The 23757-nt window shown below is 32.6% G+C and overlaps 1 protein-coding gene across 1 annotated transcript in view; it reads right to left on the reverse strand.

Annotated features, from left to right (window-relative positions):
- Positions 1-23757, reverse strand: part of VEGFC (vascular endothelial growth factor C) — a 154530-nt gene that overhangs the window by 25016 nt on the left and 105757 nt on the right. The window contains exons 2-4 of the mRNA XM_074276507.1: positions 22904-23114; positions 20883-21073; positions 2622-2773 (exon numbers count right to left, since the gene is read on the reverse strand). Of these exons, the coding sequence (XP_074132608.1) occupies positions 2622-2773; positions 20883-21073; positions 22904-23114 (554 nt within the window). The remainder of the gene's footprint in view (positions 1-2621; positions 2774-20882; positions 21074-22903; positions 23115-23757) is intronic.

Below are 23757 nucleotides of genomic sequence, written 5' to 3' on the forward strand. Positions count from 1 at the left end.
ACAAACCAAAAAGCCCCACCTTTTGGGATAATAATTCATTATTTGATAAAAACTGCTGGGAAAATTGGAAGCTACTATGGCAGAAAGTAGGCATAGACCCAGACCTAACACTGCATACCAAGATAAGATCAAAATGGGTTCATGATCTAGACATAAAGAATGATACTATAAACAAATTAGAAGAACATAGGATAATTTACTTCTTAGATTTGTGGAGGAGGAAGGAATTTGTGACCAAAGAAGAATTAGAGATCATTATTGATCATAAAATAGATAATTTTGATTATATTAAGTTAAAAAGTTTTTGTACAAACAAAACTAATGTAGGCAACATTAGAAAGGAAGCAATAAACTGGGAAAACATTTTTACATCCAAAGGATGTGATAAAGGCCTTGTTTCTAAAATATATAGAGAATTGACTCAAATTTATAATACTTCAAATCATTCTCCAATTATTAAATGGTCAAAGGATACGAACAGACAATTTTCAGATGAAGAAACTGAAACTATTTGTAGCTACATAAAAAGGTGCTCCAAATCACTATTGATCAGAGAAATACAAATCAAGACAATTCTGAGATATCACTACATACCTGTCAGTTTGGCTAAATGACAGGAAAAGATAATGATGAATATTGGAGGGGATGTGGGAAAACTGGGACACTGATGTTTAGTGGAACTGTTGGTGGGTGTGAATAGATCCAATCATTCTGGAGAGCAGTTTGGAATTATGCTCAAAAAGTTATCAAACTGTGCATACCCTTTGATCCAGCAATGTTTCTACTGGGATTATATCCCAAAGAGATATTAAAAGAGGGAAAGGGACACACATGTACAAAAATGTTTGTAGCAGTCTGTTTTGTAGTGGCAAGAAATTGGAAATTGAAGGGATGTCCCTCAACTGGAGAATGGCTGAATAAATTATGGTATATGAATGCTATGGAATACTATTGTTCTGTAAGAAACGACAAGCATCATAATTTCAGAGAAGCTTGGAGAGACCTACATGAACTGATGCAAAGTGAAATAAGCACAACCAAGAGATCATTATACACAGCAGTAACAAGCTTATATGATGATTACTTCTGACAGAAGTGGCTCTCTTCAACACTGTGATGATTTGGACCAGTTCCACTTGTGCAGTGATGAAGAGAACCATCTACACCCAGAGATATAACCCTGGGAATAGAGGGTGGAACACAACATAGCATTCTTACTCTATTATTATTTATTTCCATTTTGTTTCTTTTTTCTCAGTTTTTTTCTTACTTCTTAAGCTTACTTTTCTTGTGCCACCAGATGGATGTGTAAATATGTATACACATATTGGATCTATCATGTATTCCAGCATATTTGGCATGTATTGGACTGCCTGCCAGGTCAGGAAGGGGATGAGGAAGAAGGGAAAAGTGTGCAGCAGGGGGTTATGTAGGGGTCAATGTTGGAAAAATTACCCATGCATATGCTTTGTGAATAAAAAGCTTTAATAAATTTTTTGTTGTAATATATAATTTTAATTGAGTTATGTAAACTTGCATCCTATACATCTAGTTTATAAATATGAATGCTTTGTATTTATGTCCTTTTTTTTTGTTCATGTGTACATTTCTTTAGTGCCTGTAAATTGGGGGAGGGGAGAGAGAAGAGATGACATGCCAATAGTATCTAACTATCACTTGGTAATGGGTAATGACAATATTCTCAATATATAAATTTACTTTCAGACTCTTTTATCTGACCTTGGGGCATAAGTGCTGCCATTTGTGAAATCATCAAAAATATGAGAGTAGAAAAATAGAAATGAGGGGCTATGGTCCTTCTTTCCATTTAAATTATCTACATATATTGCTCAATATGCATATGTATATGGATAAGAATATGTGATATAGACCTCTAATTTTACAAAAAATAGGAAATGTAATAGAAATAGGAAAACATTTAATACAAGCAAAATGATTTCTTTTCCTCAATATGGAAGTGATCCTCAGTTCATGGGGAATATGCCAAGGGAATGCAAATTCTAGCAGATTCTACAAATCTGGCAAGATTAATAATAAGCCCAGAAAAAGAGTGTACTTTTGTTATCCAAATATCAATCCATATAAGTTTGAAAAGACTTCTCATAAAACTGGCTTTAGAAACTCACAAATGCTGGGAAGCATTTCTGATATGTGTTGCTAGCATCAGAACTTATATCACTGAAGCCATGCATCCTATAACACTCAAAAGTACAAGTGATTTTAATATGAAAACAAATTCATGATGTGTTTCCTTTAATACAAGACCAGACAAGGATGTGATAATTTTTCTGTTATAATTTACTAGGACATAGAGTTCAGGGGTAATTTATGAATTTTGCCCTGTTGTTATGTGTATTATTCATATTATACTATAGTTTATGATATATTATAAAGTGTATTTGTAAATATTACATATATATGTTTAACTATATTATTATATAATTATTATTTAATTCTGCTTTTATAGTATCCTGTACATTTGACTTTACCTTAGCTTTCTATAATAAGTGAATAGGATACTGGTAGCTTTGCTGTTACTTTCTAGATTGTTTCATATTGGTGGCATAGGATTCAGAAACAAAGATTGAGTTCATACTCACTGTGACTGTGTTGCTGGCAGGGAACGTCTAATAATTGAATGAACTTGTCTATAAACATCCAGTTTAGACATGCATCGGCAGGAGGTATGATTGGCAAAACTGATGGTAACTGGCTTGGGGCCATGAGAGAGAGGCACTGTAATCTCAAACAACTACAGAGAAAGGGGGGAAAAATAGCAGCAATTATATAAATTCTGTTAACAAATGTAAATAAAATTCCAGTTTTTTGTTTTTATTAAATATGCATATATATGTATTATACATAAGAACATTTTACTTTTTTGCCATCTTTATCTCATTATAGGGAATATTTCATATCTTTTTAGTAGTAAAAGCAATATGGACCTTATATTAGAATAAACAAATGTTCAATACTTTTAAAGAAACATTTTAGAAAAGCACTATAAAATGTATCCATCTTAGTCACAAAATTATGAATTTAACACAGAACTAATGGGTTTAAATTAAGACATTTAATATAATTTGAGTATGCAGGTTCTGTAACAAAGAAGTTTACTGATACTTTAGGAATTCATTCATATTACACTTTTTAAAAATGGAAAAAAAGAGAATGCAATGAATGCTTACTAACAGGCATTACTGAGCAGCCATTGACATTTTAATGGAAAGAGATTTCAGTTATAATGAACAAGATTAAGTTGAATATGAGACAAATCATTTCATTTCATGCTGAGGGCAGAGATTTATAAAATGATCCTGACTATAACAAGTCTGTTTTAGATTTTGTATTCATGAAAAATTCCAATTTTTCTTCCCTCTAATAATATTTTTTCCTTATGAAACATACAAATAAGAAAATATTTCAGTGGACTAATATTGATTTTAAATTCCAGAGTCTTTAAATATAATTTTTAAAAGAATAATAACATTGTGAAAATGAAATGACATGTTAAATGACTGATGAGCTTAGACTTTAAAATTTAAAATATAATTTGGCTGCATTTTCACATTATTATTTTTTGTATTAAGATAAGGGAAATATCATTAGAACTATAAAAACTACATGCCCTCCAATCACTTGCTATGATTTCAAAGTTTTAGATGGCATTTAGTTTGGGAGACAGATTTAGGGATGGGTTTGTATTAATCATTGCTACTCCTACAATAATACAGATATGAGCAAAACTAGTTAATCTATATCCATTTCTTATTTTGATTCCTAAGCCAAATTTCATGACTACGTATGTGTGTACATACACACCAACACATACGTACACACAAGCAAATATATATATAAATATTAATATATACATTTTATGTTTGTATATATAATATATAATACATACACATATACATATATCTTTCCCCAAAATATTTATATATGTGTATGTTACACATATATGTACTGATATATGTAGAGGGCTGAAACTCTGAAATGGTGTACTTGAATCTCAGACCATAGGTTAATTACCTATTTGATGTGCTAGGTGGCACAATGGATAGAGCACCAGCCCTGAAGTCAGGAGGACCTGAGTTCAAATCTGATCTCAGACAATTAAGACTTTCTAGCCGAGTGACCCTGATTTCTCTTCCTTAGCCCTCCAATCCTTGCCTACAATTACCTCACCATCACACATTCAGCAATGGTGAGGAGAGCCATCACATCATCATCTCATCTAAATATATGTATAGAGAGCCATTATCTCACAACAAATATGTAATTAGCCTTAAGTGCTCTGTGGTCTGAGATTCAAATACACCTTTTCCGAGTTTCAGCCCTCTACAGCTATATCTATATATCTATATCCTATATATATCTATATGTATATATCTATGTAATATCTATATCTATCTATCTATCTATCTATCTATCTATCTATCTATCTATCTATCTATCTATCTATCTATTTATCTATGTATATTTTGGAGCAGTCAAACCTATGGAAAACTTCAACTGTGGAAAGATTGTGGATTTCATTTATTTCTGGAAGGGACTTTGGGTTTTCAAAAACAATGCTAATATATTCCAAACTCTCACAAGTTTGATCAAGATGGAAAGATTTTGAGTAAATAGACAATGATGTACTTGTGTCTTTCAACTGAAAAACAAATTATCCCTTAGACTCATGATCACCAGGTTGTCATCATGACATGTAATTAGCTGCAAAGGTATTGATGGGTTTTAAACTGTATCAATGGACAAAATACCATACTAATGAATTATATATCTCAGGATATCAAATCAATTATTTCTAAAATTCAAATTAATCTTTCAGTATTTTGAGGGGGAAGAAAAAAGGGGGGAAATCAAAGATTTGATTTTGGCTAATGAAAAAAGATAAGGAAAGAATCTCTTTCATCTATCTAGAATAAATAAAAGGAAAAGTTAAAAAAAAAAAAAAAAAGCAAAATAAAGAGCAAATTTCTGCCACTAGAAGAAAGAAGTCTCCTACATCTGCTCAAAAAATACATTAATTCAACAAATATTTATAAACAAAGGTATTTTGATATATAAGTGCTCTCTCTGAATAACACATATACACACATAGAAATAGGTATATGTGTATACATAAACGTTTTTCTTTCTGCATATATGTGTGTATATACAGTCTCTGGGGAGAATAGCAAGCAAGATAATACAGTAAAAAGAACCTTGAAATACACAAAATATAACACTTGATACTTCAGTAAGCATCTTTTATTTTATAAGTACTTATTTAATAGCTTTAAATAGTATAAAAGAAAGAAGACATCTCAACACAAAGACAAAACAGAAAAATATAAAATAATAGATAAAGGAAATAATTGCAAGGGTAGTTAGGGAACAAAGTTTGTTTGGATTATGTTCTTGGAATAAAGACTGCAAACATTCAGAGAAAGTAAATCCACTTTGAACACAACTTATGTTCTCGATTTTTAAAATAGCTTTATCTTATTTTTTGTCTATAGACTTAGTTACTTGCAATGTGTTTTTAACAGTAATACATCATTCTGTACTGTTAAAACTGTGGAGTGTTCTTAGGAAAGAGTTATGAAGGGTAGGTGTTTAACTCATGTTTCTTGAATAATAATTGACCTAGACTGGTCATCTCCTATATATGTTTTCTCACCATGCTAACAAACACAGCCCTGAGATTTAGTTCCAGTGCATGAGCAAAATACTTTCAATTAAAAGTTGGAACCAGATAATTAATAGCTGGCCCCCATGGCACCTCACTAAAGCAAATGTTATTTCCTGACCTGTGAAAAATAGTCAGATTTGTATAGTCAGAATAGAAAGAATAGCATGAAAATTAGATATAGGATAGTTTAGAAAAGTTTTTTTAAATGCAATCTATGTATCCTATGAGGATGTGCAAGACAGTCATTTAGGGAAGTCAGAAGGAAATAACTGAACTTTTTATAGTTTATATATTTATTATATATATTATATATATTTATATAATTTATAGTCACTTATACTTTAAAAAGAAATTAATTTTTGATAATATATAATGTATTGATTGACATTGTCACTTTGTTGTTATTCAGTTGTTTCATCACATCTGATTTTTCATGATCCCATTTATCATTTTCTTGCCTGACAAAGATACTTTCTGCAGCTCATTTTATATATGTGGAAACTAAGGCAAACAGGGTTAAGTGACTTTTCTAGAGACACAGCTAATAAATGTCTGAGGCCAGATTTGAACTCACAAAAAATGAGTCTTACTAACTCCAGGCCCAGCACTGTACCCCACCACTATCACTAATTCAACCTATGTCAAGAAGTTAACTAGAATATAGTATGCCAGGAATCCTGAGGGAGGAGTAGGAGCTAAATTACATGGAGGATTTGACTATGGAACCTTGATATATTTTTTTGTCTTTCAGCTGACTGCATATCCAAATGGGATCACAAAGAAAAGCACTCAGGCATAAAAAAAATGTAAATGTATAATTCTAAGGAAAATATGTTTCAAGTAAGCATATTCCTGTTTAAAAATACCTATCTGTTTACAATTATTAGAAATGCTTCCTTTGAGAATTGCAGTTCTACCTGGCTAGTGAGTCAAGTATGAAGTAAATATCTTTCTCATTGTGATAAATAAGAAACATCCTTCTCCCATGTCTCATTGTGACATGGAGCTGCTCACAGTGGATTTCAAAACTGCTGGCAATTCAGAACAAACTCTATTAGTTCCTACTAAACTAGAATGTTTGATGGGTCTGGAAATGTCTATCCATTGACCAAGACACGGCCTAAGATAAGAGAACTCATGAGGAGACTTATTATTATTATTATTATTTTCTAATCACAAGTCTTCAACACTATTTCATGTATACTTAGAGGACTTATCATCAGCATTCATAGAAAGAAGACTGACCTTGCTGAAAAAATGAAACCAAAATGTACTACCTCTTTAATAACTTTTTAATTGGTGTAAAAAGCTTATTCAATGTTCATTAAATATTTTTCCTTCTCTCACATCAATCATTACTTTCTGTAGCTGTCATTTTCTCACTCTCATAGAAAAAAAAATTAAAACTTCATACTCTCTTTCCTCCCTTACTTTTCATTTTTAACTTCTCTTTTCCTATAAAAATGTGCCAGAATGCTGTTTGGCAAAAACATCTAAATTGAGAAATTTCTTTATAGTTCGTAATTGAAATACTTACTGAGTCAGTAAAAATATTGAGCCAAAAGAAGAAAAGATAATTATTTTTAGAAATGAATAAGTCATTTCCCTGGAATCATACCTGTTTACTTAGAGACAGAAAAGAACCAATATTATGATCTAATCCCAAAATTTGTAACTACTACTATATTCAGTATAGTGAATATAAATATATGTATATATTGCAATACATATCTATTCACTTATCCACTTCTCTATCGACATTTAACTATATACCATACTGTGATGACTTTAGATGGACACCTATAGGAGCTAGATTAATGTAAAAGAAATGGTATAGAGTTAGAAGTAAAGCAACCTTATTCATGTGCCAGTTATCTTTCCAATTAACTGTGTGCCCATGGGCAGTCATTTTCATGTCTCTGGGAATTTCTTGCCTCCTCTGTAATATAAGGATAGTTGACTAGCTAAGATGTTCATTAACGGTCCTTCTAGTACTAATGTTCTATGATATTTTTATTTTGGGGTTTGTTTTTTTCTGTAGGGATTTATTTCCTTTTGATGAATAAATACATATAAAGCAAAACCCTACTTGAAAAAAAGGCAACATCAACCATCAAAAATAACAGTGATTCTGGAAGTGAAAAAAAGCCCAACTACATTTCTTTGTTAAAGAAGTAATGAAATATTTTTTTTTTTTGCTCAATTTTACATGAGAGATGAAGAGTAAAGCCAGTTACAACAGATTCAACGTTAGGGGGAGGGGATAGAAGCTGATCAGTGGTCAGGATTAAGAGGTGGGAGAGCTTCCTGACAAGACCTGAAGAACTGAAACATGTCTAATTTTTCACTGTTCTGTTCACTGTAATGTTAACTGAAACAATCTAATCTGAAACAGTAGCAAGTAGTTTTATGCAAACCAATAGCCTCAAAATACAATAGATATTATTAATAATGATCTTTGTAACATTGTTTCAATTGGGCCCAGCTCTTCATGATCCCACTTGAGGTTTCCTTGGCAAAGATATTGGAGTGTTTTGCTATTTTCTTTTCCAGCTCATTTTGCAGATTGAGGAAAGTGAGATAGAAGTGAAGTAATTTGCCCAGGATCACACAGATTAGTAAGTACTTGTCTGAGGTTAGTTTTGAATTTACAAAGATGTGTCTTCCTGACTCCAGGATGGGCACTCTAATTCCTGTGCCACCTAACTGCCCTGTGGCAATAATACTGTTATCAAGCAAGAGTGAAAATTGGGAAATCAGGAAAATTTGTTTTTTCAACATTGAGAAGTTTGACTTTGTATAAATTAGTTCCCCACTCTCTCTGACTTTCAAGTTCCTCATCTATAAAAAAGAGAGAATTGGACTAGTCTCTGAAGTGTCTGTCTGCCTTTCTCTCTCTCTCTCTCTCTCTCTCTCTCTCTCTCTCTCTCTCTCTCTCTCTCTCTCTCTCTCTCTCTCTCTCTCTCTCTTTCTTTCTCTCTCTCTCTTGGGATTAATTAAGTGACCTGCCCAGAGTCACACAGACAGGAAGTGCTGTGTTTGAAGTCATATTTGAATCCAGGTCCTCCTGACTTCAGGGCTGGTGCTCTATCCACTACACTAACTAGCTGCCCCTGATTTCTGAAGTCTCTTAAAGCTTCGATATACTGTTTTTTTAAAATAATTATGTTAAGCCTAATAATGATGTTAAGTATTCCCTGCCCTACTATAATGGTTTAATGTAGCATTGAGTTCCTTGGGTCTTCTAAAACTATTTCAGTACTGCACAAGCTTTGACAAGATCTATTTAAGTTGGAATGGCTGCATTTATTGGCAAGCCAGTGGATTAGATGTATATATTCAAGGCTCAATGTAGCTATATTGAGGAAGATAATTAGGGAGCATTACTTTCTTTGTGACACAACTCTGGCCACAACAAGTCACAAATTTTGTTTGTTTTTAGTAAAGTGAGAATTTGCTACAATCTTTTTTTGCAGAGGGAATGAATGACAAGCTTACAGATCCTTGAAGAGTGGAATCAAGTATACTTACTGTTAAAAAGCATACATACACATATATGTGGATCTAAATATATAGTCAATAAGAAATTGTTCCAATTCAAAAATTCTAAAAATGTAAATAGTTACGTCTTAGTCAAATGGAAAATCAACTCATTCAGATTACCTCATTCCCAGAATATTTCAACTATCTAGAAACAATATATAGATATTTGCAAAACTTATTTTGCATGTAAATGTATTCATAGTTTTCTATGGAAATTATTAGATTGATGATATAGTCTTTGCTAAGAGATCCCTTTTATTAAAATATGAAATATGGCACTGGGGAAAAAAAAAAAACAACATTGTTGCAATTAAAAGACCTAACTCGAGTTGCAGTTTTACTATTCTTGACCTATATGAAACTAAGAAATGCAGCTTAGTTTGGTGGATAGAAAGCTGGCCCCAGAGTCAGGAGGCCTTGGGTTCAAGTTCCTTTCTGAAAACAAACAAACAAACAAACAAAAACTGATTTATAACCATGGGCAAGTCACTTCACCTCTCACTATGCTGGGCTGTTCTCTAAACCTACAAATTATAGAGCAAGTATTAATCTGCTTTAGTATATTCTGTTACTTTATCAAGTCTTCCCTATTTCAATGACATTCCAGGTTAGGTCTAAAAAATAGAAGCCCAAACTAATTTGGAATTCCCTCAGTTGCTGCTGAATATTTTACACACAATGAATCCAAACTATTTCATAGATATCAACAACAACAACAACAAATCACAGTATTCACTTGAATTCCTTAAAGAGACCATAAGAATTTAACTTTCAGTAGTGAGATTAGTGTTGGCTAAACAAAATGTTAACTAAATTATGCTATATAACATTGTTCCACATGACCAGCTTGTTTGAACCTTAGAATTGAACCGCTCAGTTACTAATGGAGCAACTAAATCAAGCAAGCAATCAGCAATTGGTTAGCAGCTTATCACTTGCACCAGTGGTGGTATATGTACACATTTCTCTCATGAAGATGTAGGAGACAAATCCTCTTGGATGATTTTAAACATTATTAATTCAGGAATGGTCTTTAAAGTACAGGATCTAAGTGGAAAATAATGACCAACTCTTCCCTATTGGCATTGAGTTAAGACCATAATGAAATGAACTTAAACTAAATCATTAGGGATTTAGGGTGGACTTAAGGAAGAATTACCTGAAGAGGTTGATAAACATGGAAATACTTTATTGAAGGCAATAGTGAAATATCTTGATTTGGGAGTTTTGTCTAATTGAGAAGCAAAACTTTGTCTTAAAGTTGTCTGGGAATCTTGCTTTAGATCTTCTCTCTAACTTGCTTATAGAATGGCAATAGTTTGATAGAGTATTCAATAGCTGTATGCCAGTATGTTATATTTATAGCTTATAATATTCCTCATTTGTTTTTAACAGAAAAGCCCTGCTGGAATTAATTTTAAACTCTTTGGAGAAAGATGCTTTTCTTTAGAGATTATCCCTGATAATGTGAGTGTTTTAAATAGAGTTTCTAAGAAATTACACCCTTAAGGTTCACTGCTCAATTTTTCATCTTCCTTCAAAAAATGTTGATCCTGAAAGATCTACAAACCTTTCAAAATAAGGTATGTATTGGCAAAATTACAACTATGCTGCTGGGTATAAATTAACTATGAAACTTGGTTTTGCTTTTTTTTAGAGCAGGATTTATGAAAATTTTGAGTACTTGGTCTAATAAAAAAGATATGAAAGAAATGGAACAGAGAAATCTCAAATAAAGACACAATTTACTCTTTAAGGGAAAAAAAACCTATAATTTTTAAGGAAATGAATGATGCTGATATTTTAAAGGTAGTTTACAGTGTATGAATAAATTATATTTCAAAAATATGTTTATAAATCAGAAATTTGATATTTATCATACATATTATTCAAGGAAAGAATGTTATAAATGATTATTTAAGTTTCTAGGCAACATAGAAAAACATATTTAATCAATTAGATTTCATTTATTAAGTGTCCACTGAATGCTATGTATCATGTTAACCTATAATACAGGGTGTCACAAAAGTCACAATACTGTTGTATAATATTTGGGACATTTTGAATGGCTACTACTCTTCCATTAAAGTCTTCCTTTGATGCCTCATCATGGTGGATAGATGAGCCTGGGTTCTTGAAGATTTGCTTATGGAGACTGAGCTATGGAAGTTCCTACACAATGACAAAGAATATGAGTATGGTAATTAGCCATATGCAATTTATACAAGGATTAACCTAGAAAAGTTTTTGAGAGGATCATCATAGAGCAATTACAAGGTAGTTGATATTTTAGATATAGTCACTCCCAAATATTCATTAATAAACATCTATTAAGTACCTATATGTGCCAAGTCCTGTGCTAAAGTACTAAGGATTTAAAAAAAAAAAAAAAAAAAAAAAAAAAGGAAAACACATTCTCTGCCCTCAAGGAACTCACAATCTAATGGGGGAGACAATATGCAAACTAATATATATATATATATATATATATATATATATATATATATATATATAAATTATATATAAGATAAATGGGAAATAATTAAGAGACAGAAAGCTCTAGAATTAAGAGGAGTTAGGAAAAGTTTCCTGTAAAAGATGAAATTTTGTTGAAGAGATAAAAAAGGAGTACATTCCTGGCATGGAAGTCAGCCACAGAAAATGCTGGGAGCTGTGAAATAGAGTGGAAGATAGAGAGGAAGCAAGTGATCTGGATTGAAGGGTACATTTCAGGGAGTATTGAAAAGGTTTAAGGGATTAGATATATTAGATTATAAGGAACACGGAAGGATAAAGGATTTCTTATTAGATATTGGAGTCAATAGGAAGCCATTGGAGTTTATTGAGTAGGCAAAATAACATGGTTACTTTAGTAGTGGAATGCAGTGGTCCTCAAACTTTTTAAATAGGGGGCCAGTTCACTGTCCCTCAGACTATTGGAGAGCCGGACTACAGTAAAAACAAAAGCTCACACTCTGGCTCCTCCCCTCAGCCCATTTGCCATAACCCTGTAGGCCTCATAAAGGACCTCAGCAGGCTGCATCTGGCCCTCGGGCCATAGTTTGAGAACCCCTGAAATAGAGTACACATTAAAGAAGGGAATGATTAGGCAAGCAGATCTATCAGGGGGCTATTGCAGTATTTTAGGACCTGCACCAGAGTTGGGATAATGACAGAAAAGAGAGGAGATCATATTCAAGAGATGTAGGAAAGGTGAAATCAACAGACTTTGGCAACAAGTTGGATATGGTTTGGAGGGAGAGGATGAGGGAGGGGGCTGGAAGAAAAAGTAAGGCATTCAGGATGACCTCTATATTGCAAGACTGAGGAACTACGAGGATGGTTTTGCTCTCTACAGTAAAAAGGTAGGAGTTAGGGTGAATTTAGAGAGAAAGGTAATTAGTTCTATTTTTAATCATACTGAGTTTAAAGATATCTACTATACATCCAGCCTGAAATATTTGAAGATATGAAATTGCAGGTCAGCAGACAGGTTAGGGAAAGATATATAGATGTGAGAATCACCAGTATAATATAGATGGTAATTAAATCCAAGGAAACTAAGATACAATTAATATAAAAGAAGAAGAGAACAGGGCCCAAGAAATGAGTCCTGTGGAGCTCCTAAAGTTAGAGGACATAATTTGAATAAAATTTCAACAAAGGATACTAAGGAGTTATGTATAGACTGGAAGAGAACTAGGAGAGAATGGTGTCCTGAAAGCCTAAAGAGGAGAATATCAAGAACAGAAAAGTGATCAAATTCCAAAGGCTTTAGAGAAGTCAAAGAGAAGGAGAACTGAGAAAAGGCTATTAGATTTGGCAATGAAGAGATCAGACTCGTAAGTGGGATTATAAGACATTAAGAAGACTGAGAAAAGTTTAACTACAAAAACCAGAAGAGACATATTTTGTTACTTAGTAAGTATTGAAGGATCAAATAAGAGTTTTTTTCAAAACAGTGGAAACATAAATGTTTGTAGGCAGTATGGAATAAGCCAGTGGAAAAGAAAAGACTAAAAATAAGTGACAGAGTAAGAATAACAGAAGCCCATCTGTTGAAAGAAATGGGAAGTAATGTGATTGAGTAGGTAGAGAACAGGTAAAGAGTAAGACTACCCTATTATGTGAGACGGGATGAAGGAAGAGATCATGGCAGAAGGGAATATGAATGATTTAAGATAAGGAGTGGAAAAAGGAGAAATTTATAGCAAATAACCTCAACTTTTTATGGGATAATGTCTTTGACTTGCACATGAACTGGATTTAAGTAAGGCAGAGTTGCACAAAGTTATCAGTCTCATTCTTTTCCAGACTCATCAAAGGCCTGGAATGCAATGGATGACTTTGGCTTCTTTGATGTCTTATCAGGCTCTAAGTGTTCCCTGGAGGCTGCTTCATGGCCTTTGGAACAAATTGTTTTCATCTATCCATTCAATTGGGGAAAGTAGTTATCTGTTTGGGATAGACATTCCACTAACACACCATGGGATTTGAGGCCTATTGGTTACCATCATCCTTGTTTAGTTCATCTCCAAGGTGGTTTTACTGTGGTGTGCCTACTGTACACATTACTGCTTCTTGGAGCCACAGGTAAAATTTGGGTGGCAAGTGGACATGAAAGAAGAATGACAAGCCTTTCAAAGGGCTCAACAAGCCTGCACACCAGAGATGGGAAGGGGAGAATTTGAAAATAGCTATAGAGAACAAGGATGAATCTAACCCCCCACATAGATCAATCAGCTGAGGGGAATGATACTGAATGGTAGCAGATCATGTTCTATGTTCAGGCAGTAAGAGCTAGGCTGGATAGGGTATTAGTATTAGATCTAGAAGCTATGAGGAAGTAAAGCTCTGGCAACTCTAGACGGGGTGGATGTGTAGAGACTTATGGATATAGATAAGTATAATATAGGAAAAGGTGATGCTAAGCACTTTTGCAGGCAAAGGGTTCTATGGATATTTGTTGAAGGAGAGAATGTTTTCAACTGTGCTATTCTGAGAATACCTCCCAGATTATGACTGTAAACATCTCCATGGTCTCTGAACTGAGCCTTCAAGTAAAATTAGACTTCTGAAAGGTTGAGAATATGCATATTTGCTTCCCAGGTTGGAGATAATGCAAGAAGACAGTAAATTACAAGTTAAGTTTGGAGAATTATTAGTAATCAAATTTTGATATGACATTGGCCTTTTGAGGCTAGTTATAACTGAAATAATCAAGTATGTGAAAGGGAATAATGGGAAATAAAACTAGAATGAGGCAAACTGGAATTATATCACACAGGGCCTTAAATACTGGGCTAATGAGTTTTATCTTAGAATCACATGATATTTTTGAAGATATAGTGATATGTCTTTCCTGATCTGTGCCTGTTGCAATTATTTTGTCAATACGATATATGTCAAATATGAACTTGAGATTCAAATGGTGAAATTGCAGGGCTATAAGAACATAGCTCTAGAGTTGAAAAGAACTTTAAAAGGCATCTAATGCAGCCTCTTAATTTTATTGATGAAAATACCTTGAAGACTTGGCAAGGTTTGGTGATTTGTCCAATAGGACTTGGTAAATAATTTGACATGGGGCTATGGGATAAAGGAGAGGAAAGAGTACTCAGAGTTGCAAAATTGAGTGAGTACAAGGATGAAAGTGTCCTAGGAAAGACTGGTTTGGTGGAGATTGTAATTTTAGTTTTGGACATGTTAGATATGAATTTCTGATGCAAAATCTAGATGGAGATGTCTTTAAGGCAGTCAGGAAGTAGGACTGGGAGAAGATTAGGGCTGGATATATAGCATTTAGAGTATCTGTATATAGGTAATAACCAAATCCATGGAAATGGGATAAAACAACCAAACTACTATAAGGATGTTAAAATAATTATTTTATTGATAATAATAACATTTTATAGTACTTTATAGCTTGAAAAGTGCTTTCTATATGTTGTAGCATTTGATTCTTATTTTAATCTATGGAGGTATTTACTATTTTTATCTTTGCTTTACAAAGGCAACGGAGGCTGTTAAGTGACTTGTCTAAGGTCACATATAGTATCTATGGTGGAATTTGAATTCAAGTCTTTCTTACTCTCCATTCAATATTCTATCCACTTTATTAGCTAATAACCTAGTATAAAAAGAGAAAAGAGTTCAGGAGTGAGTCTTAGGTGGCAACCAATCTAAGGTGACAGAAGATTTAAGACAAACCATCACTGAATATATTATTATTTGGACAGCTCAATGTAAAATATCACCTGCACTTGACTTTGCTTTGTAGTCAGAGCTTTATTCAATAATATGCTTGGACAGCTTTAAAAAAACTTCTCTATGCCTATCATTTTCCAAGCTTGACCTAAGCCTTATGTGGCAAGGTAGCCATTTAAAAATAGCTTGTATTATATTGTATTTAATTTATATTTAACATATTTAACATGTATTGATCAACCTGCCATGGGGGGGGGGGAAGGAGAGGAAAAATTAGAACAAAAGGTTTGGCAATTGTCAATGCTGGAAAATTACCTATGCATATATCTGATAAATAAAAACTATTAAAAAAAACAGCTTGTATGTATTTGACTGTGTGAATTAACTATACTATTGATTTCAGGAGTGATAATTCACATTTATGTGCTAAAATTTCCCAGCTTAAATTCTATCCAAAGCAAGGGCTTTTAACATTTTTCCATGTTGCATGCCTTTTTGACAGCCTGGTGAAATCTCTGGACCCCTCCTAGAATAATGTTTTTAAATGCATGATATAAATTATTATATTATAAGATTATGGAAGAAAGCGGTTTTATTGGAGTGCAGTTATTCAAACAGTAATTAAGAAAAACAGGTTCAAGAATCGAGGTTAATAAAAATCTAACTAAAAGCTTATGTTTCCATTTTGCTTACATCACAAAGAAACAGATAATATTTCATAAAAATAATATGGAATTTGGGACTTTATTGACATCAGTCAACATGGAAATTGAGTATTATACTTACTTTCAAAGTTGAAAGATAATTAAAAGGGGTACCCTTAAAATTTGCAACCATAAATCATTAAAATATTTATTTTTAGATGAAAAGGTCAGCTTTTCTCATGATAGTAAAGAATAATTAAGTGCAGACCAGGAAAATGTTTTTGCACATCTTTGATGAGCTTTGGAAATCACTCCTGGTAGCATTCCCAACTCCCATGACTGAAAAATTGCCTGTTTGCTGGGCTTTGAGCTTTCATTAAACACATATGACTTGCCTTATTATAAAATAAATATCAATGTGGCATGGAAAGTGGCATTTTCTTGGCATTAAAAATAAAAGCAATATTTAAAATGTCCATTGTGTATCCCTTGAAAAATATGTCCTAGGTATCTCCTTACCTTGCATACCTCTATTTTCATTTTTGTTTCCAGATGAGAAGGAAATATAAAATTTTAAGGAGATGATTTTTAAAAATTGTAAGAAAAGTGATTACACATTTGTCAGCATCATGAAAAGTACTTTCCTCTCAAGAATCCTGTGTAATAGCCAAATAATTTGTCTCTTACCTATCAACTAAGACAGGATTCAAACCCATGTTTCCTGATGCCAAGTTCAGCATTTTTTTTTCCTATTGGCCACCTTAGGTGCTTCAGCACCTAAGCCAAGACTTTTAGGCAGGCTGGCTTCTGACATGTTGAACCTCAGCTCTAATCCCCTTCCAAGGGATTTGTCACAAATAGCCATTTATTTGAATAGTGGCTAAGTACACAAAGGATCTTCAATGTGAAAACATAAAGTAGTAGGATAACTACAAAGATAAAATGATTCAGCTTTGGAAACACTAGGTATTAACAAAATGCAGGTCATGTGTTTTTATGCAAATAATTTAACTGTGGTACAATAATACAGAAGCAAAAATAGGTCTTGAGAAGAAAAGTTTCTCATCCTTCTGCTAAAGGTGTTGAGAGATACAGAAGCTTAAAAAATTCTAATTACTGAAACATATTACAGAAGTTGGCTAAAGCCACCTAAAAGATTAAATTTTACCTTTTTTGGTAAAAAGGATACTTAAATCCTTTAACATTTTCTCCAGTTTTTCCGCTTGGGCCCTTTCCAATATATGCCATTCATTAAATCAATGAAAATTAACAATTTTCCTGTAATTTATAATTTTGCAATTACCTTATTCACTTGAAAGTTAAATGATTTGTTTAGGATCATAACATAGTATGTATCAAAGCACTTGAAGCTAAGTCTCCTAAGTCCTAGATATATCCTTTACCATATTTAAAGATATATATGCTTGAATCTGTTTAAAAAAAAAAAGGCAATAAAATTTTCTGAAGATCAGCTTGACATACTTTAAATCCAACATTATATCGAGAAATGATATTACATATGTCCCAAATTAGAATCATGACACATTAAAATTTTATTTTTATGGATATTCCCTTCACGTGAAACAAAATGATACTTAAAATGAAACTGATTAAAAAAAAAAAAAAAACTAGACTACGGATAGAGGAGCAGCTAGGTAATAGCATGGATAGATGGTGGTTTGAAATCAGGATGATTCATCTTCATGAGGTAATTTCTGACCTTATAACTTAAACCTGTTTAGTTTAATTCCTCGTCCGTAAAATGAGCTAGACAAGGAAGTGGCAAACCAATGCTGTATCTTTGCCAAGAAAACCCCAAATAAGGTCATAAAAAGTCAGACATCACTAAAACAAATGAACAACACAGATGATGGGAATCCTTTGGGGAAAAATAATCTTCAAAATCATACTTTTATGATATTATAAACAAGAAAGTATCTATTTTTTAATTTCCCAAAGATCTGGATCATCTATTTGGTTTTAGGATTATAGGATCATAGATTTAAAGGTTGAAAAAAAGGAATTTGAGATTATCCAATCCATCCCCTACATTATACAAATGAGAGAGAGGAAGAGGAAGAAAAAATTGACTTAGGATAACAGATCTGGGGAGTTTCAGAAGTGAGATTTGAAAACAGGACTTCTGGAAATGAAGCTTAGCAGACCATCTACTTCAACTATTTCATTTATAAAAAAGCCAGAAAAATTTATACATAAAGCAGAAAAGAAATGAAATCTAATTCTTGTATGTGTAACTTAATATTAATGCAAAACAGTAACATTTTTGTAATAATGATAAATTTGGTAAAGAGATCATTCTTTTTGAAGAATATTTGAGCAACATAATCATTTTCTATTTAATAGTGAAATGAATCAGTGACTTAGAAAATAGAGATTCCAAGTACTTAATTGATAATACAGTTCGACACTTACCAATGCAGGAATTTTAATATTTATAAAAGGATTTTAGAAAGAATGTTTATGCTTCAGTAGTAAGATGCAAAAGCTGTACCAAGTAAAATCTTGTTAAGCTAATATCAACTTATTCAAAATAGTACACAATTTCAAGCAACAATTCCTTAGTTGATTGACTAGCTATTATTTTAATGAAATACCTTATAACAACAAAAATCTAAAATCCTATTCTTTCCTAGTCTCTTGCATTTAAAATTTGTACAATTTTTGTATTTTCCAATGTTTATTTATCAAAGTTTGTTAAATAGTGAAAAGCCTCCCAATTTGATTATAACTCCAACTGTTAACAAATCCCAGCCATATAATTCTATGGATAATCTCTTTATAGTTTTATGAAAGTTAAATCAATGTCTTTTCTTTATATGTGACATGAATATGATTATATCATTTTTGCTATAAGTGGTGCAATAGAGTGCTTAGGTTGGAATCAGGAAGTTCAAATCTGTCCTCAGACCTCTTACTAAATGTGTGACCCTGGGCAAGTCACTTAACTCTGTTTGCCTCAGTTCCTCATCTGTAAAATGAGCAAAAGATGGAAATAGCAAAACACTCCAGTATCTTTATTAAATCACAATTGAGATCACAAAGAGTAAGACACAATTGAAAGTAACTTAGCAACAACAAAATTGGGAAATGTTTAAAGACTAGAATACTTACAACTTTGTTTAAAAAGCTGTGTAATGGGACAAACATATGAAGAATATAAGATCCAAAATCACCCTATACAATTTTTCTTAATTTGGGGTTTAGAACCAGGAAAGTTAAACAGGAAATTCAGGTTTATAGAATTATTTTTCCTTGCAATTATTATCTGAAAAGGATGGAAAGAAATTTTGAAAAAGAAAATAGGTAGATTTGTTCTTTCAAAATGGTGATGAGTAGATATGGCAGAAAATAAGTCAACTAGAATTTTACATGAATGATTCTCAGCTTATTTCTTGCAAAGACATGTATAATTCATTCAAGAAATCATTAGTATGGTAAAAAGTTACAATTCTTCTATATGGGTAACAGAATGCAGATGGGGGAAATGAAGTAACAGAGTATGGGTTTGATTAGACCTCAGGCTTCTCCTCTTCACACCCTCCACTCACATAATTGCTAATACCAACATCATACAAACCACATTCAAAAAAGAAAGACTAGATTTTCAAATTACCATGTATTTTAACAAGATTCTTCTGCTGGGCTCTTGCAGGTGATTATATGAGAGAATATGACCAGATTACATTTTGAAGTTGATTTGAAATTTTTTTCTGCCAACTGTAGCCTTGAAAATTTGTTGGAAAAATATTTTAATACCACAAGAATTTACTTTGGTTATGTAGAATTTGAATTAGTCCAGCCTAGATCACCATTCTCCTACATATTTTTGTCTATAAACACACACCATTTCAAACCTCCATCAACAATATGATACTCAGTTGCATAGTTATAATAAGTCATATACACAGCTGCATTGACAGTGAGTCTTTTCTTCCATATATGACCCATAATACACACACACACACACACACACACACACACACACACACACACACACACACCTTGCCCCCCATATACATTAGTTAGGAATGGGCCATTTATAAATTTAAACTTTACATGTTTCCCTGCTCACCAAAACCCTTAAAATTTAAACTTAGAGAAAGCACATATTATACAAAACACTCTAGATGTAGTATCAGAACTATTTGTTTTGTCTTTGTATCTCTAGTGTCCAGTACAGTATCTTGCAGATACTAGGCACTTAGTAAACGTTGAAATGATTGTGATTTTGTTGAACTCTAGTCAATTTCCATTCCATTGATTATTCTAGATAACCTTACAAAATAATTTGTCATATTTCCATGTGTAGAGGAACTAAATCTGTACTTAAAAATAACCAAATCATTATATATATATGCATACATACATGGTTTTATTTGCCATATATCTATAGATATAAACATATCTATCTATCTATCTATCTATCTATCTATCTATATATATGTACACATATGTACCTAAATTACAACTTTTATGCTTTTAACCTAAAAATAATTTTAATTTTATTTAATTAGCTTTGTACCAGCCTCATCAAGCATTTCTGTTTCTCTTTAAGGCTTCCTTAAAAAAACAAACAAAATAAAACAAAACAACAACAAAAAAATCACAGTCTTAGTAAGAAATACATTTTGATTCCCAAAGAATATTTTCTGAACTGGTTAGATCTCTATTCAAAGCCCCTATAAATACATAATCAGAACCTTCCCACTTTGACAGGTATATATTCATTAAAAGTGATCTAAAAGCATGGCTGAAATACCTACCGTCTTGCTGAGGTAACTTGTGCTGGTGTTCATACACTGCAGTCCCTCACTGTTGCAGCAACCCCCACATCTGTAGATGGATACACATGGAGGTTTAAAGAAGGTGTTTGTTGCTGCTCCAAACTCTTTCCCCACATCTATACACACCTCACGTGGCATGCACTGAGTCTTTCTCCACTCATTATCAATACCTGCCGAGTCATAGGGAAGTCCATAAGTTATAAAGAAAACATGGCAGCAGGAGATCACTCACATTTAGAATAAAACCAACATGTTCATACTCTTAGGTGCTTTATCTGGTGAAATATAGAATTTAAACAAAGAAGTGGGAACTTAGAATCCCAATTATTGGAATAAGTAGCAGAAGAGCTCACATACCATCTGAGGAAATTTTCAAAGGTAACCTTTTCTACAAATTTCAGCAATCCAAGGTTTTACACTTTGTGAACAACTACAAAGACCAGTCCAAGGGATCTATGTGAAGTTTTTTTCCTTTGCTCCAGAGATTAAGAGTTTAATATCTACTATTTACAAATTATAAAGCAATGTTATCATGTCAGTTTTCTTCAACATAACTCTCTTTGTGGTTTTCAAACAAAAACAAGCATCATTGCCTTATTCTCATTAAATCAAATGCAAATGAGGAGAGGGTGCTGGATGCTGTCCAATATCCTCAGAAGAGCTTTCTGGGAAATCCAAAAAGTGGCAACACTGCATCTGCATAAAGTGTAAGTATTTCTATAAATAAGATAGTATATCCTGCTCTCTTTTTGCAAGCTAGTTATCTTTGCCTATGCATGATATAGTGGAAAGAATAATACACTTGTAAGCCAAGGACTTCTAAGACTTGAATTTTAATCTTGGTTCTGCTTTTTACTGGGCTTCAGCTTTCTTCACCTGTATGACCCCTTTTGGCTCTAACATGCAGTGATTCTGGGCCATTCACATTGAATTCCTCTATGGCTCTGAAATACAAAAGGCCCATTTATAAACCCAAATGTTTAAATTATAATCCCTGTTATAATTGATGCAGTTTTCAAATTTTCTAGTCTGTTCTCTGCCACTAAAACAAACAAAAGAAAACAAAACAACAAAAACAAACAAAAAAGTCAAAACTCAAAATACTTTATTAGAGAAAAAGATATTTTAATATGCATTGATTTTTGCCTCAAATTATAAATATCAACACATTCAAATTCAACAAAACTAGGAAATATGGATTATTTTATTTAACAACTAAAGAACTGCCATTAATTCAATATAACATCATCCTCTAAAGGAAACTGAGGAGTACTGGATAAAAAATGCCTTACTTATTGTATATGTCCATTTTCCTCATAGGGCTTACCTAGAAGATGTCATGGGATTCATAAAGATCCGAAATTGAATATTTCATTGGAAGTGGCTTCTAAGGCCATCTAGTTCAACTTCTTCATTTTAAAGATGAGGCATATGAGACTGAATGAAATTAAGAGACATCTAAAAATCACACAGATAGTAAATGAAAAAGGCAGGATTTGAGCCCAGTTCTCCTGATTCCAGATCCAGTATTCTTTTGACTGTATAGTCAAATAATTTCTACTGAAGCCAATCATTATCTCTGAATAATCAATCATATATAGCCTTTAGGAAACCTTGCTTGAAGAAATGATCAGATGATTTATAAGATGGAGAATACTTACATTGGTACGAATGAGCATGCATAATAAATATATACTTATAGGTATATAGATAAAAAGACATTCACTGCTCCATCCTTCAGGACCCCAAACAACAAATGATGGAGCTAATGAGAAACACAAATTTATTTCACCCAATTTGGTTGCAATGAGGATTACTACCAAATAAGATATAAATGTTTTCTTTTAAAAATCAATTACTTTCTTTTAGCACATGAAGTTCTAAAGGCTGTATATAAAAATTCACGTATTCATTTGGTGGGGCGGCATTTGAGGAAGGATATTCCCCCCACTCTGATTTCATTACCAGGACTGATTACACATTTTCTTTCCTGAACTTACTTTTCAAGATCTCTGCATTATAATGTGCTGCAGCGAATTTGACATTCTCTTCTCTTGTATCAGGACTGGGGTGCTCCCCATTTTGTTGCCAGCCCCCTTTCCTCAACTGACATTTAAACATTTTCCAATATTCTGGATAAAGGACTGTCATAAGTTCATCCACACTGGACACGGCCCGCAACTGTTCTTCCAGATCTTTGCTTGCATGATCCTGTTAAAGAAACATGCAATATCAATTACTTTTCAGATTGTAGAATTCAGGAATCAAGATGCCAAAATGCTAAAGCTGGCTATGCAATGATTCTTTTTCTTGAAGATTGAGGTTATACTGACTTGCACATATTAGATGCTAAATGAAGATTTGAAGAATAAATGAAAAAAGGACTTATTTTTGTCTTGGCTACAGTATTCATGATAAAAACAGTAAGTTTTTAATAAATAAATTAACAAGTTTTAAAATTAGACATGAATTTCAGTAAATTGTTGCTAGCAGTTATAATTATATAGTTAATTTTAACTTTTTGCTTACTTCTGTAATAAATATTCAATAAATATTTGATGAATAAACTACTTATTTTGTCTTGACTATGGAATTCATGCTGAATACAATATTTCAAATTCTTAGCAATCAATTCAAAGTTTTTAAAACTAGCTATGACTTTTTTTAAAGCAAACTACAATTTGGAGTTTAAATTTGATGATTAATTTTAACTTGTTGGTTATTGCTGCTCTTTAAAAGATGGATATTTCTATTAAAATTTCCTTTCAACTACAAATATATGATCTTAATTTCAATTTTATAGATACTTATAGAGTTTGATAATTAGATGTTTGCCCTTCTACTATTCTCTAGT

Source organism: Sminthopsis crassicaudata, chromosome 6, assembly GCF_048593235.1.
Source record: "Sminthopsis crassicaudata isolate SCR6 chromosome 6, ASM4859323v1, whole genome shotgun sequence".
NCBI classification, from domain to species: Eukaryota; Metazoa; Chordata; class Mammalia; order Dasyuromorphia; family Dasyuridae; genus Sminthopsis; species Sminthopsis crassicaudata.